Here is a 15,807-nt window from a genome sequence, read left to right on the forward strand (position 1 = left end):
ATGAACCAAACATGATAGTACATATTTAATCATGAGATTTAGTTTTGCCAACCAAATACTCTCAAAATATTTAAAATAAAAAGAAGGCTACAATCATGGCATTTAATTTATCAAAGTGGTAAATTTAGTCTATAATATACTATACTCCATGAGAGTAATATTTAGTTGTTGCAAATGATCAATTTCTCACGCTTGATTCTCCTTTTACTTGCAAGCAAGTAGTCTACATATGACCGCAAATTAACATTATTTATGAATTTTGGCAAATTACCAATTTCCCACTCTTGATTATCGTTTTACTTTTAATGCAGCAAGGCGTCTATATTTATAATTATAATAAAAAAGTGTTTCGATTTGATTGGCCATCTTTTTTTAATGAATAAATAAATAAAAAATTTAAAAGCCGTGGATTCAAATTCGAGAATACGTTTATACATTAATTACTCTATCATTAGGTCAGCCCAACACAAGCACACAATTGACCGTTGTTCATATATACACATATGGAGTGTTCTCAACATAATTCACCTCCCGACGTATACGAAGGAATGCGATTCAGTCGGGAAATTCCTGCTTTTTATGATTAGACATAGGATAGGCGTAATCAGATACATGCTTTTTCCATACCTCTCGTTATTTTTTGTAATTATAATAATCTTGTATCAGGAAATAAAAGCTACACATAATATCAATCAAACACACGATATATATGATCATTTCTTATTACTTACTAATAAATTCGATCATCCTTTATTATCACATAAAATTTCATATTAATTATTTTTATCTAAGGCATGATATGTAATACATAATTGACTGGTGAACAAACCATTAATTCAGACAATTTTTTTTTCCAGCTGTTTGCAGTTGTTATCATAAGATACGTCGTTGATCACTACTTCAAAGAATGTCAACTATTTGCCAACATTTTCCTACACCTATATATATATTACACCATTCCAAATTAAAAACCACAACCACAATCACAAGAACAAAAGCAAAAAATTAGAAAAAAGAAACTAAAGAGAAGAATTCATTCCATGGATTCTTCTATTAGGGCTACAAAATCCCTCTATGTTTTAGTAGCCACCGCATTCCTCCTCGTCTCCGCCGCGTCGGCCGGGAATTTCTACCAAGACGTCAGCGTAACGTTTGGCGGCCCCCGTACTCGGATATTCAATGGCGGGCAGCTTCTCACGCTCTCGCTCGATAACGTCACCGGCTGCGGCTTCGAGTCCAAAAACCAATACTTATACGCTAGGTTCGACGTGCAGCTCAAGCTCATCCCCGGAGACTCGGCCGGGACCGTGACCACTTTTTACGTACGAGAAAAAAAAATTATGCGCATTTTAATGCTTTTGGTAGTATAAAATAATATTTCAATCTAATCTCGTATTTTACTGCAGTTGTCGTCCCTTGGCCCGAATCACGACGAGATCGATTTCGAGTTTTTGGGAAATTCGTCGGGGCAGCCGTATACCATCCACACCAATGTTTACGCCCAAGGAGTGGGCAATAGGGAGCAACAATTCCGCCCTTGGTACGACCCAACTAATGCGTTCCACACGTACACTATTCTGTGGAACCCACAACGGATAATGTAAGTAGTGTTTCACATTAGTTTATTTACAAATAATAAACCTGACAATTTATTAATTAATACACCTTCTGTCCCACAAGATATGTCACACTTCTGTCCCATCAATTTATATATATACGTGGCTCTATGCAGTTTCATGGTGGATAATATGCCAATTAGAGTTTTCAACAACTACGCGGCGCGTGGGGTTCCGTTCCCCACGAGCCAGCCAATGAAGTTGTACGCCAGCCTTTGGAACGCGGACGACTGGGCGACACAGGGCGGCAGGGTGAAGACGGATTGGACCAAGGCGCCCTTCACGGCCTCGTACCAAAACTACAACGCGGTCGGGTGTGTGGTCGGCCCCTCTGGCAATTCGTGCAATGGGAACTTGACCGGGCAGCCATGGCAGACGCAGGGGCTTGATGCAAATGGGAGGAACCGAATTCGATGGATCCAAGACAAGTATATGATCTATAACTATTGCTCCGATGTTAAAAGGTTTCCCCAAGGGCGTCCGAGGGAATGCAGGTTGGCGAGGTTTTAGATCGGAAATTTGACTACGGGAGAATGGATGATCGATGATCGAGTTTTTGTTGTTGTTGTTGTTGTTGTTATTGATTAATATTTATTGGTTTCAATCTGGGAATTGAAGTGTTTTTATTTTATTCAAAAGATCAATTGGATTTGTAATGTTGTTTCAATAATATATGATGCATTTGTAAAAGTTGTTGGATTTTTACTTGGTTTAAAAAAATGGCGTAGGATTAGTTCTGCATTGATACTCTAAATGTAGCATGATCTAAGTAATTATTAGTATCTTGTTAATTTCGGATTAATCATACAAATTACAACTTACTTAGGGAAGGAGGACTAGTACTGCGATAGCATGGCACACATCAAGTAATTAGGTACAAAATATATTATAATCTATAGAAAATTATCACTTAAATTATACTCCTATATATATTATTTGATTGAGTTTTGATCGAATTCATATATTTGTGAATTAAACAGTAACTTTATTATGTTTCATAATTGTCCATATAATGATTTTTTTGCTGAAGTTGGTGGTGGAGTGGAAGTCAAACCAAAACTACACACAAGTCTAGATTAAAACCACATATATCTTGGACATCGATGACTTCATACGTGCAACGTAGTCAACCAAACATCGCTTTAATACAAGTGTAAAGGTTGGACGATGCACATCTGAACTCCATATTAGTATAATATTACCGGATTAAAGTTGAGCTCTTGCAGTTTTGTTTTTGGGACACTTCCCAAAAAGTTACTAGTATAGATTTGAAAAATATTTGTAATATTGTTTGTAAATTTTTTTTAATCACTAATGTGGAATGACTTTGCATACCAATATGAACTATGATGTGGAATGAGTTCGCAGTTCGCACCTCGTATTGAATTTGAATTTTATACTTCTATTAATTGGAAGATAACTGAAATAATTTGAATTTTATATAGTACTACTATTAATTGGAAGATAACTGAAATTTATGATTTAAATGAGCAATTGACCTTAGGTAGTAAATTTTAATCAATTGACGTTAATGCATAGAAGAAATTAGTTTGCATCTAGCAATTTGAATTAATTTCCTCAAAAAGCAATTTTAATTAGCTACTGATTGTGAGAAGTATAGCTACATATCTAGCGCCGACCATGGCCCTATAAATGTGTCACAAAATGGCAAGTAATTACTACTAAGATTTAGACATCAAAAGTCAAAAGTAGCTAAGATATTCCTAATCGAATTACTGAGCATTAATCTCGTTCTAATTTTAAATAAAGAATCTCATTTAAACATTTGAATATATATAAAGTTTAGGGGATTCAAACTCATGATTATTAATTTTATGCAACTAGGTGATGAATAATATCTTAAATATCTATCATCTAAGGAATAAAAATAGTTCGTGGTTGACATTTAAAATAAAGTTATTTGCAAACAAAGAACATTCATTTAATAGAGATTTAGTGGAGGATCACAAAGTGTTTTTGTTTAATGTTCAAAATGTGGGTTGGTGATTGGACAAATTTCACAAATGTCCTTAAAATATCAGGGTCTCTTTCTATGTCTACAATGTAATAGGATAACAAAATCGATTTTGTCCCATTATTGGGAGCTTTTATTTTAAAATATCATAATTATTTAGTACTCATTAATTTATTTTTAGGAATAAATCCTCCTGCAAAAGATTTTCGATTAAATAACGACGTTATAGTTGAAATTACACATTGATTACCCAGTTTGACGTGGACTTTTGGTTGATATGTCAATATTCCGATTGTCGGAATTTTTTTTCATGACATTTTATTCCAACAAATGAAATTGTAGGTGCTAAATGATATTTTTAAAACGATGAGACATTTATTTAGTAACGCTTTAAACGATGTGACAAAATTAACCCATTACTCTATAATTTATACAGTAATACAAACAACTTTTCAATTATACTTTTTAGATATTTTTCATTAAATTGTCGGAATTTTTTTTCATGACATTTTATTCCAACAAATGAAATTGTAGGTGCTAAATGATATTTTTAAAACGACGAGACATTTATATAGTAACGCTTTAAACGATGTGACAAAATTGACCCATTACTCTATAATTTATACAGTATTACAAACAACTTTTCAATTATATTCCCTCCGTCCAATAATAGGAGTCCCATTTCTTATCAGTGCGGGTTTTAAGAAATGTTAAGAAGAGTGAGTGGAAGAAAGTTAGTGGAATAGGGGTCTCACTTGTATATATTAGTTTTAAATGATATGTGAGTGGAATGAGTTGGTGGAATGTGGGGCCTCTTTACCATTTATGGTAATTATGAACCGGGACTCCTATTCATGGACGGACCAAAACGGGACTCCTATTCGCGGACGGAGGGAGTACTTTTTAGATATTTTTCATTAAACATCAATTTATAAATATTAATTAATTTAAATTAAATTGATGCTAATCTTTCTACAATAATTTGTAGAAAAATACGGAGTAATATTTTAAATTGATGTACAAAATTTAAGAACATATTAGATTTTAATTTATCATAAATTTTCCATATTATTTCCTTTTTATTGCTATCGAATAATATATAACAAACCTTAATTTTTTTAGTTCAATTGAATTTCAAATTTAGGGGCATTATGCAATTTATAAACATTTATCTTTATTCTACTTTTTTACTCCACACTTAATTAAAGTAATTGGTAATCCCTAAAAACATTAGTGTAGTAAATTAATACATATGACATTATATTCTTAATATACTTTCAACCAATTGAGATCCCTATTTTAATTTAAATTTTCATCATATGCTTCATTTCAATATAAAAGTTCAAGACATTATTGCTACACGTTTCAGAAATCAAATACTACTATAGTACTCCATATAGTATAATATGGAAGCACATAATTAGACAACATATTACAATTCCAAACCTCAAAATCCAAGAAAAGGTGAAGAAAATGATACTACAAATGAAGGCAATTTCAATGGCAGCTAAGTGCAGGTAGCCTCATCAAGAACATGAAAGCATTTCTTCAAGATCCCAACAGCTTTATCCACTTCCTCCTTGGATATGATCAACGGCGGCACAATCCTAACCACGTTCCCCTTCCCCGCAGTTAAAACGAGCAGACCCGACTGCTGGCACGCTTCGACCAAGGGGGACGCAGACACATCCAGGTCTATGCCGATGATCAGCCCAAAGCCTCGAATCTCTTTCACGTGGGAGTTCCCTCCTATGCTTGAGACTAGTAAATCTTTGAAATACTGACCTTTCTCAGTAACACTGGCCAAGAAGCTCGGATCCGCTATTTTGTCAAGAACCGTGATCGCAGCACTGCAGACGAGAGGGTTGCCTGCAAATGTGCTGCCATGGTCTCCATACTCGATGGCAGCAGCAACCCGTTCGGTCACCAGGACAGCACCGATGGGTAGACCTCCAGCTAGAGGCTTGGCAAGAGTCATTATATCGGGGTATACATTGTAAGCTTCGTGAGCCCAGAGATAGCCTGTTCGACCCAAGCCACATTGTACCTGAGGTGGATCCACACGTTTGTTATACTAATCCTCAATAGTAAACGCATCCAAATAAGGTCGAGAGCACCATGTATTATTACCTCGTCGAATACAAGAAGGCACCCAGCTTTGTCACAGGCAGTTCGCAAGGATTGCAAGAATTCTTTCGTGGAGCTGTATATACCACCTTCGCCTTGGATTGGCTCCACAAACACCGCAGCAACCTTTCCGCTCTGAATCTTCTCCACTGCTGCTTGAGTATCACCGTATTCTAAGAAAGTGACCCCGGGCATGACAGGTTGGAACGGCGTCCTGTAGTGCTCTTTGCTCGTTAACGCGAGAGCACCCATTGTTCTACCGTGGAAGCAGTTTGAGAAGGCGATGAACTCCATGGGAGGGTCAGTTTTATCTGGACTTGAATGTCGTTGGAACTTTCTTGAAAACTTAATTGCTGCTTCATTGGCCTCAGTTCCGGAATTGCAGAAGAATACACGATCAGCAAAAGAGCTGGTAACCAGCCGCTTTGCAAGCTCTACCTGCACACATCCACCAATTTGTGCATAAAACGACGAAAACCATACTCCAGTAGCAAATAGCAATCAATCATCATAGTTTATCAATAACACTTTCAAGGTGAGTGATAATTTGAAATTATAAGCTAAACTTACACCCATTATGCAGCTCTTAAGATAATAGTCAGAACTTTTGACGAAATTATAGTATCGATTTTGTAATAAGCATAGTTCCGATGCAACAAAGAAAAAGAAGTGGAAATTCTTGACAACATTAAGCTTCTCATATCAATGACATTATCGTCAGATACTTCCCTGAATGCGAGTCTGAAATCACATACAGCCCTGAAAAACTCATTACCACTCAAGAGTACTTTTTCCAACTAACATTTTAGTGCCACAAAGTAAAGAGTGAGTTAGCATTTAGGGACTATAGCATATGCATTTCTCTCATACAAGAGGAACATTGTATCACTATCAGGCTATCAGCTGAAATATTTGCTTCATTCTCAGCACATTCAGAAATGCAGACCAAAAAACATGATATAAGCTCCAAACTATGCCAATCCATATCATCTCCAGCAGTAATCAACTGTGCATTCACTTGATGACCAAAAAGACTCTCATTCACACACACACACAATATATGCTACACTCATCCTAATCATAATCCAAGTTTTTTCAGTACAACAACAGAATCCATTAACAGTCAAATCAAAATACACATATACACTAAAAAGCAGGGAAAGAGTGTAATCTGTTTCATTCACTTCTTTTTCTTCTTGATGACAAAAAACTCTTTCTCTCACTCTCACACACACAATGTGCTACACTCATCCTAATCAATATCCAAGTTTTTTTCAGTTCAACAGCAGAATCCATTAATAGACAATTTAAATCACACAGACACACAAAAAGACTCTCTCTCTCTCTCTCTCTCTCTCCCACACACACACACACACACACACACTCTCTGATACACTTATCCTAATCAAAATCCACTACAATAGCAGAATCCATTAACATTTAACAAACAAATGAAAATGCACATATACACAAAAAGACTATTTCCTCACTCACTCACACACAAACACAAAACATGATACACTCATCCTAATAAAAATCCAATCTTTTTCAGTACAACAGCAGAATAAAATCAAAATACACCGACATTCAAAGGGGGAAATATAAAAAAATCAATCACCTGCGGAAGAGAGTAGTAAACATTGCTGACATGCGCGAGCGCCTCAGCCTGCTGCGAGAGGGCGCGGAGCCAATCCGAATCCCCATGGCCGAGGGCATTGACGGCGATCCCCGAGGTGAGGTCCAGATACTCCCGCCCTTCCACATCGTACAATCGACAGCCCTTGCCGCTCTCCAGCACCACCGGCGCCCTAGCGTAGGTCCCCACGATGAATTTCTTCTCGTCGGCGATTACTTCCGAGCTCCGCCTGCCCTTGAGCGGCCTGGCCTGGTCGGAATCGGGCGCGCGCGTGTCCACATTGAGGCAGGCCGCGAAGTAATTGGCGGGCCTGGAGGTCAGCGAGCGGTGGGGGGCGGCGTTGTTGAGGGGGAGATGCAGCGACCAGCTCATTTTTTTTTTCAGGTGAGAGGGAAGTGGTGATTGCGCTGTTGCTCAATTTGAGGTGAGAATCAACGGTGGCGGCGGCGGAGGAGTTCAATCAAGGTAATGGAATTATACACGTCTCATATAAGTTGCAGAAAAATTCAGAAACTAACTAATAAAGCGTCTTCAACAAATTCTCGTTTTGGTCTATATTTAAATAGATTTATTTAATTTACAATATTTTTTACTTGGGTTTTATTTATGGGTGAAATGTAGACATACAACTGCGTATGGGGGTGAATTTGGAGGACAAGATTATTTCTAATACTTTGACCTGCCCAAGGTTTATCGAATCGGCGGTTAAAACCGAAACCAGCGGTTACATTTCCGAACCGAAACCATGAGAATTTACCCGAACCGAAACCGTCGATTTTTGAACCGTGGTTCGGTTCAGGTTCGAAAATTTTCGAACCGAAACCGCGAAAAACCACCGGAAAACCGTGAAACCAAACCGGAACCGCAAAAAACCGGCAGTTCGAAACTGTGAAAAACCGTAAAAAACTGCCGGAAAACCGCCGGTTCGGAACCGAAACCGAAACCGGCGGTTTTGGAACCAGAACCGTAACCGCGAAACACCCTCGCGGTTCGGTTCCGGTTCAAGAATTTCCAAAACCGGAACCGGCGGTTCCGCACCGTAACCGCCGGTTCCTGAACCGTGGGCACCTCTACAGCTCTACTAATACTCCTTAAGTCCCGTCCCATTACAAGTGAGAGTTTTTTTTTTTTCATTATTTTGCGAAAATGATAATAAATAATTAAAGTGGAAAAAAAGTAAAGCAAGAGAGAGAATAATATACAAGTGAGTTCTATATACATTCTGATTTGGAGCGTCTCACTTGTAGTGAGACAGAGTCAAAAAATTTATTTTAGTTTAGTAGGATAATTCCAAAGCGGGTAAATGTGAAACAGTAAAGGTGTGTGTGTTATATTTTTAACTATAACTAAATTATAGGCTTTGGATAGATCATAAAACTACGAATATCAATACAGGTAAAAAAAAATGTCAATTAAGGTATTAATGTCAGGAATGTGATTAATTGCTGTAAGTTGATGTCGTTCATTGCCTCAATTTTTGCTATTTATTGAATTGTTAACTGTGTTTTTAGGAATCGGAGCTGTGTGTTGAGTTGAGGAGGGCTATGAATGCTAAAAGTTGGTGGGAAATATATGACTAACATATCTAACGTTTAATCTCCACCAAATTATGTTAAATGTTGTCTTTCTGCCAATTCAACTTGATATTTCACAACGACTATGTTGTTATGGCTGCACCATGTTGTCAAATACTATAGGGAGAGTTAGTTAGCAGCTAAAGTGTATCAACAACCGTTGATCTCGGCTAGTTCATTCACAACCACAGGATTGAAGTCTAGTTTTAGATCCTATAATCCTAGCCGTTGATGTAATAGCTTTTAGTTTGAATGAAGGTTTAAATACCTTTTGTCGATTAGGGCTTTTCAGCTCATTCTGAAAATTCCAGATTTCCCCAAAATTGATTCAATAGAAATTCTCTGATTCTCGCGAATATCTTCAAGGTTCTTGTTCTTGCTTTTGATTCCAATTACTAACAAGTGGCGCCGTCTGTGGGAAGCACACCGGAAAGAAGTGATTGGGAATCGAGTCTACACGCGGTAATGGCTGCAAGATTGGAAGCTGAGAAGTTTACTGGTAAAAACGATTTCGGCTTGTGGCGTATGAAGATGCGAGCGATGCTGATTCAACAAGGGCTAGCTTGGCGTTGTCGACGGAGAAAGAAACGTCGGAGGAGAAACAACAGCTCGATGAAAAGGTGTTGGCCAAGCGAGAGGAGATTATGCAAAAGGCGCACAGCGTGGTGGTCTTATGCCTCGGCGACAAAGTACTGAGGGAAGTCGCGAAGGAAACCACAGCTGCCGGGATTTTGAAGAAATTGGAAGGATTGTATTTGACAAAGTCGCTGGCAAATCGGCTGCTTATGAAGCAGCGGCTGTACTCCTACAAATTCCAAGAAGAGAAGAGCATAATTGAGCAATTGGAAGACTTCGACAAAGTTGTCGACGATCTTGAAAACATAGACGTGTCTATCAACGACGAAGACAAAGCGATTCTTCTGTTAAATGCTTTGCCTAAGTCACACGATCAGTTACGTGATGCTATCATGTTTGGTAGAGAGGGAACAATCACTCTCTTGGAAGTGCAGACAGCTCTGAGGGCGAAAGAATTGCAGAGAGCCGCAGGAAGAGGCCTAGAGCAAGTTCCCGATAGTTTGAATATAAAGAAGTTCAAGGGAAAAAAGAACTTCAAGAAGGATCGTGATGATTCTAAGTCTGCGACGAAAGATCAGAAAGAAACAAGGTCGTGCCACTGGTGCAAGAAGCCGGGCTATTTGAAGCGAGACTGCTTCGCTTGGAAGAAGAAGCAAGCGGAGGAAGCAGCACAGAGCAAGAATAGCTCAGATTTCATCCAAGAAAATGAGTCTTCTGAGGCTCTGAATGTTATGGAGCAGAAGGGGTCGACATCTTGGATATTAGATTCCGGTTGCAGTTTTCATATCTGCCCCAATGCTCACTGGTTTGAAACTTTAAATGAGGCATCTGGATCAGTGGTTCTTGGCAATAATCAGGTCTGTGACATCAGGGGGATTGGGAGTGTGCGGTTAAAGTTTGAAAATAACTCAGTCAAGACTCTTAGTGATGTGAGATACATTCCGGAAGTGAAGAGGAACCTTATATCTCTGGGAATGCTTGAAGTGAGAGGCTGCTCATTTGAATCCTCTGGTGGCAGGATGGTTATCAAGAAAGGCACAAAAGTAATGTTTGAAGGGGCAAGAAGAGGCAGCCTGTATTATGTTGATGCCACAGTGTTGAGCCAATCAGATGGGGAAACCAATAGCATTGAGAACAATACAGTCAGACTATGGCACATGCGGCTGGGTCACCCCGCGGAAGGAAGCATTAAGGAATTGATAAAGAAGGCAGTGATATCTGGGATCACTGATGGAAAATCAGAGCCATGTGAAGAATGTATCTTGTCAAAGGCAAAGAAGCTGCCATTCTCAAGAGGTAAACACACTTCACTACATCCTCTTGATTATGCTCATAGTGACTTATGGGGGCCTTCACCAGTCAATTCAGTAGGGGGTGGGAAGTACTACATGACGATTATAGATGATTATTCTAGAAAGACTTGGTTGTATGTGCTAAAGGAGAAATCTGAGGCTTTTTTGAAATTCAAAGAATGGTGTAAAATGGTTGAATCTGAAAAGGGGCATACTTTGAAGTGTTTTAGAACTGACAATGGCCTTGAGTTCTTGTCTAAGGAATTTGAACGTTATTGCTTGGAAAGGGGAATCAAGAGGCATAGGACTATGCCTCTAAACCCTCAACAAAATGGGGTGGCTGAGAGAGCTAATAGGACAATTTTAGAGAGGGTTAGAGCCATTCTATTCAGTTCTGGAATGGGGAAGAGATTTTGGGCAGAGGCTGCTTCCACAACAGTTAAATTGATGAACATGTGCCCATCCTCCAGTATTGGTGGAGACACTCCAAACTTGAGATGGTATGGTAACTTTGGTGATTACTCTCAGCTTCGAACTTTTGGATGTAAGGCATATGCGCACCTAAGACAAAGCAAGTTGGATGCCAGGGCATTGAAGTGTGTAATGCTTGGCTATCAACCTGGAGTGAAGGGGTATAGATTGTGGTGCATAGAGCCTGGCAGGGAAAAAGTCATAGTCAGTGGAGATGTGATTTTTACTGAAGGTGTGATGCCTTTTAAAAAAGCAGATCAAGGCAGTAATGAAACTCAAGAAGGTGAACAGAGAACTTCTAGTCTTGAGGTGGAGCCTGATTCTGTGGAGCAAGGTGGAGCTGAGAGTGAGTCAGATGGTGATGAAAAGGTTGATCAGGTCCAGTTTGATTCTGATACTCAGACCAATGAGCAAGGTGACCTGAGAAACTATCAGCTAGCCCGAGATAGAGTGAGAAGAAAGGAAATCAGACCACCATCAAGATATGCAGATTCTGAGATGTTGTACTTTGCTCTATGTATTGCTGAGAATATAATGTTTTCAGAGCCAGGATCTTATAAGGAAGCAATGGAGTCCAGGGAAAGAGATCAGTGGTTGAGGGCCATGATTGATGAGATAGAGTCTCTAATTAAAAATGGAACATGGATCTTGGTTGATAGGGTTGAGGGAAGAACCATTGTCAGTTGTAAATGGATATTCAAAAAGAAATTGGAGTTTGCAGATAATGAGTTGGTGAGGTTTAAGGCAAGGCTAGTGGCTAGAGGTTTCACTCAGGAGGAAGGAGTGGACTTCACTGAGGTGTTTTCCCCTGTTGAAAAGCACACCTCCATCAGAATTCTATTGGCAGTAGTGGCAAAAATGGATTGGGAGTTGGATCAATTGGATGTTAAAACAGCTTTCCTCCATGGAGATCTTGAAGAAACAATCTATATGCATCAGCCCGAGGGATTTGTTAAACCAGGCCAAGAGAATAAAGTTTGTCTACTGAAAAGGAGTATATATGGCTTGAAACAAGCTAGTAGGCAATGGCACAAGAAATTCAATGAGCATCTACTTAAGAGTGGTTTCAAAAGCTCTAAGTATGATGAGTATGTGTATATCAAGAGAAGAGGGGGAATTCCAGTAGCTTATTTGCTATTATATGTCGATGATATGCTTGTTGCAGGGGCTTGCAGAGAGGAAGTCCAGAAAGTTAAAGATGACCTCAGTTCTACTTTTGACATGAAAGATCTTGGGAGTGCTAGGAGGATCTTGGGGATGAACATAGTGAGAGATAGAAGCAAGAGGGAAATTTGGCTGAATCAGTCGGACTATATCTCAAGGTTCATCCAGAAATACAACTTGGGAAACACAAAGGCGGTAGCAACACCATTGGCACAACATTTTAAGCTCTCAATGCAGCAAAGGCCAAGTAATGAGGCTGAAAGGAAGGAGATGCAGTCTATTCCATATGCTAACATTGTGGGAAGCATTATGTATGCCATGATCAGTACAAGGCCTGATGTGGCTCAAGCTATTAGTGTGACCAGCCGATTTATGGCTGATCATGGGAAAGAGCATTGGCTAGCTCTCAAATGGATACTGAGATACTTAGCTGGAGCTGCTGATTTTGGAATTTTGTTCAGGGGAAGTGATGAATACAAAGGTGATCCTCTGATAGGTTATTGTGACAGTGACTATGCTGGAAATGTGGACAACCGAAAGTCACAGTCAGGATATGTTTTCACTCTGTTTGGAGCTGCCATTAGCTGGAAGTCAAATCTCCAAAGTGTGGTGGCTTTATCCACCACAGAGGCTGAATACTTGGCAATGACAGCAGCAGTAAAAGAAAGTTTTTGGCTAAGAGGAATAGCAGCAGATTTTGGTGTAAAGCAGGCTACTATAGCGATAGGATGTGATAACAGTGGAGCTATCAGCTTAGCCAAGCACCAAGTTTTTCATGAAAGGAGCAAGCACATTGATGTGCGGCTTCATTTCATTAAAGACGAGATAGAGAAGGGAAAGATCAAGGTGTTCAAAGTTGACACATCAGAGAACCCAGCAGACATATTAACTAAGGCTCTGCCACGAGAGAAATTTGAGTTGTGCTGTGCTTTGGTTGGTCTGTGCAGAAGAGATTGAGACAACCTGGTTGGCCAAGGTGGAGAATTGTTGTTATGGCTGCACCATGTTGTCAAATACTAAAGGGAGAGTTAGTTAGCAGCTAAAGAGTATCAACAACCGTTGATCTCGGCTAGTTCATTCACAACCACAGGATTGAAGTCTAGTTTTAGATCCTATAATCCTAGCCGTTGATGTAATAGCTTTTAGTTTGAATGAAGGTTTAAATACCTTTTGTCGATTAGGGCTTTTCAGCTCATTCTGAAAATTCCAGATTTCCCCAAAATTGATTCAATAGAAATTCTCTGATTCTCGCGAATATCTTCAAGGTTCTTGTTCTTGCTTTTGATTCCAATTACTAACAGACTAGTGGTCTAAGACTCCAGATATAAAGAGTCTACTTTAAGAAATAAAACAAGGACAAGTATAAATGGCTGAAGATAGAATAAAGGTTCCAAAATGATAAGCATAATCATAACTATTCCAGCAACAAAAAAAATTACTACTCCTATATAGTATCTTGAGCTAGAAATTGATAGATGAACGATAGCGTCTACTGAAGTTGTAGTCGGGACGTTGATAAACATCTGTATAATAAGTATATATGTAATATTCAAAGCGGAAGGAAAAGAGATAAAACGGATTACCACCATCGCAATTAGGCTAAGGTGAATCATTGATAGAGTCATAAGGGAGTTTATGATTTTTAATTTGGCGACGACATCTTTCTCCCAAATCCCCTTGAAGATCGAGATCAACATCATCGTATGTCAAGTGATTCAATGTGCAAATACTTGAAGATGCTGCAGATTAGGCATGTTTCGGCTGATTGCGAGTGCATACAATTTCCGAAAGTATTGCTAAATAACACCATCGGAACCATATATTGGATTCGGAAGCATGCACTTAAATCCGTTGCATGAGAATGATTTCAACATCGGGCAAAATTTGCCAATAACCTCAATGTACCAGTCCCTGGTCTAATTGTTAGGTGCAAATTGACATTATATAGTAAGCGCAGTTGGTCGTGGTTAGGAGTGGCGTTGAAGTCGAAGTAATCGTCGATGGATTGCGAATGATGGAACACGGTGGAGGACGGACATGAGGATTATTACTATTGAAAATAAGACTCCACCGACTTTCCTAGACTTTTCTACACTACTCAAGAATGGTGGAGAAACAAGACATAAGTTAATTAGTGGTGATATAGTTTAACCAACATAAATGAGATATTATGATTATTAATAATTGAATTAGCCTAGAATCCTCTAGGTTTGATTATTGTCCATACCACCGACTTTGGTGTCTATAAATAGGCACTAGGCCATTTTGTGTAGAATGTGCATAAAGTGGAAGTGTGCGTGTAGTGTTAAAAAGTGCGCTCAGAGTTACAGAGTGACTTGTGTTCTCAAGGAGTGTTTTGTGAAACGTGTCCTCAAGAGTGTGTTATGGTGTATTCTCGTAGTATTGTGTTGGTGTTGTGTATGTGGTATTTCTTAAACTGTTGTCGAGTATAATAAAATTCTATTTGTGTGTGTTGTTATTATCGATTCTGGGACCTGGAGTATCGATGATACCCAACAATTACGCAGGGGAATGGTGTGATATAACGAGAATAGCTCGTTAAATGGAGGCATGAAAGGGATTGGGGAAATGGTGGAAAATTAGGCTTCCAAACTGTATCGATGAACCATCTATGTAGTGATTATCAACAATGCTAGACCTGCCTACCAGAGCCTGTTTGAAGGGTGCGCGACACTGGCGGATCCAAGTGGTAACTAAAATGTTCCCACTAATTCATACTATTGTTATAGAAATTACTAAATAAAGCGGTGGTCTAGTGGCAAATGGTTTGACTTTGTAAGTGGATGAGTTCGAGTCCCATTTGTGCAATTTTTAGAGTTTCTTTATCATGTTTTGCATGTTATCTCCGGTAATTTTTGATTTCTTTATATTTTTATTTGTTTACTTTTGCATATATTAGTTAGTTTTTTCATTATTTTTCTGATTCAAAGTTTCTTTATCATGTTTTGCATGTTATCTCTGGTAATTTTTGATTTCTTTATATTTTTATTTGTTTACTTTTGCATATATTAGTTAGTTTTTTCATTATTTTTCTGATTCAAATTTTAAAAACTAGAAATTTATCTTTGGTGTGAGTTGCTTTTATTATCACATTGTTTTTAGTTTAGTTTGCCTCTTATTATTAACCTTAATTAAGTACTCCATATATTAATGTTATTTATATGAATTTGGAACTTTAATTTCTAGTAGGTATTTACATTATCCCATTTTAAAATTAAATAGTATTTCAAGATTTAGTATTTTCAAGATTTAGTATTTATGTACATACAATTGGCACCCCCAATTTACAAATTCTGGATCCGCCACTAGTGCGCGAGGACTCTTGTAGACGAGGAGTCATGGTCTAGGCTGGCGT

At 38.5% G+C, this 15,807-nt stretch overlaps 2 protein-coding genes across 2 annotated transcripts; one reads left to right on the top strand and one right to left on the bottom strand.

Moving 5' to 3' along the window:
- Positions 1–986: 986 nt before the first annotated feature.
- Positions 987–2,338, top strand: LOC125188683 (xyloglucan endotransglucosylase protein 1-like). Its single transcript, XM_048085685.2, has 3 exons — positions 987–1,322; positions 1,407–1,600; positions 1,733–2,338. The coding sequence occupies exons 1-3, from the start codon at positions 1,041–1,043 to the stop codon at positions 2,124–2,126; spliced, it is 870 nt and encodes a 289-aa protein (XP_047941642.1). The 5' UTR covers positions 987–1,040; the 3' UTR covers positions 2,127–2,338.
- A 2,550-nt stretch (positions 2,339–4,888) lies between these two features.
- On the bottom strand, positions 4,889–7,870 carry WIN1 (HOPW1-1-interacting 1). Its single transcript, XM_048087888.2, has 3 exons — positions 7,337–7,870; positions 5,722–6,156; positions 4,889–5,638 (listed from the first exon to the last, which is right to left on the bottom strand). Exons 1-3 carry the CDS (start codon positions 7,724–7,726, stop codon positions 5,099–5,101), a joined length of 1,365 nt encoding a protein of 454 aa, XP_047943845.1. The 5' UTR covers positions 7,727–7,870; the 3' UTR covers positions 4,889–5,098.
- Positions 7,871–15,807: the final 7,937 nt, after the last annotated feature.

The sequence above is a fragment of the Salvia hispanica genome, chromosome 5 (genome assembly GCF_029641045.1).
Source record: "Salvia hispanica isolate PSC_SH4W2 chromosome 5, Shi_PSC_v1, whole genome shotgun sequence".
Lineage (NCBI taxonomy): Eukaryota > Viridiplantae > Streptophyta > Magnoliopsida > Lamiales > Lamiaceae > Salvia > Salvia hispanica.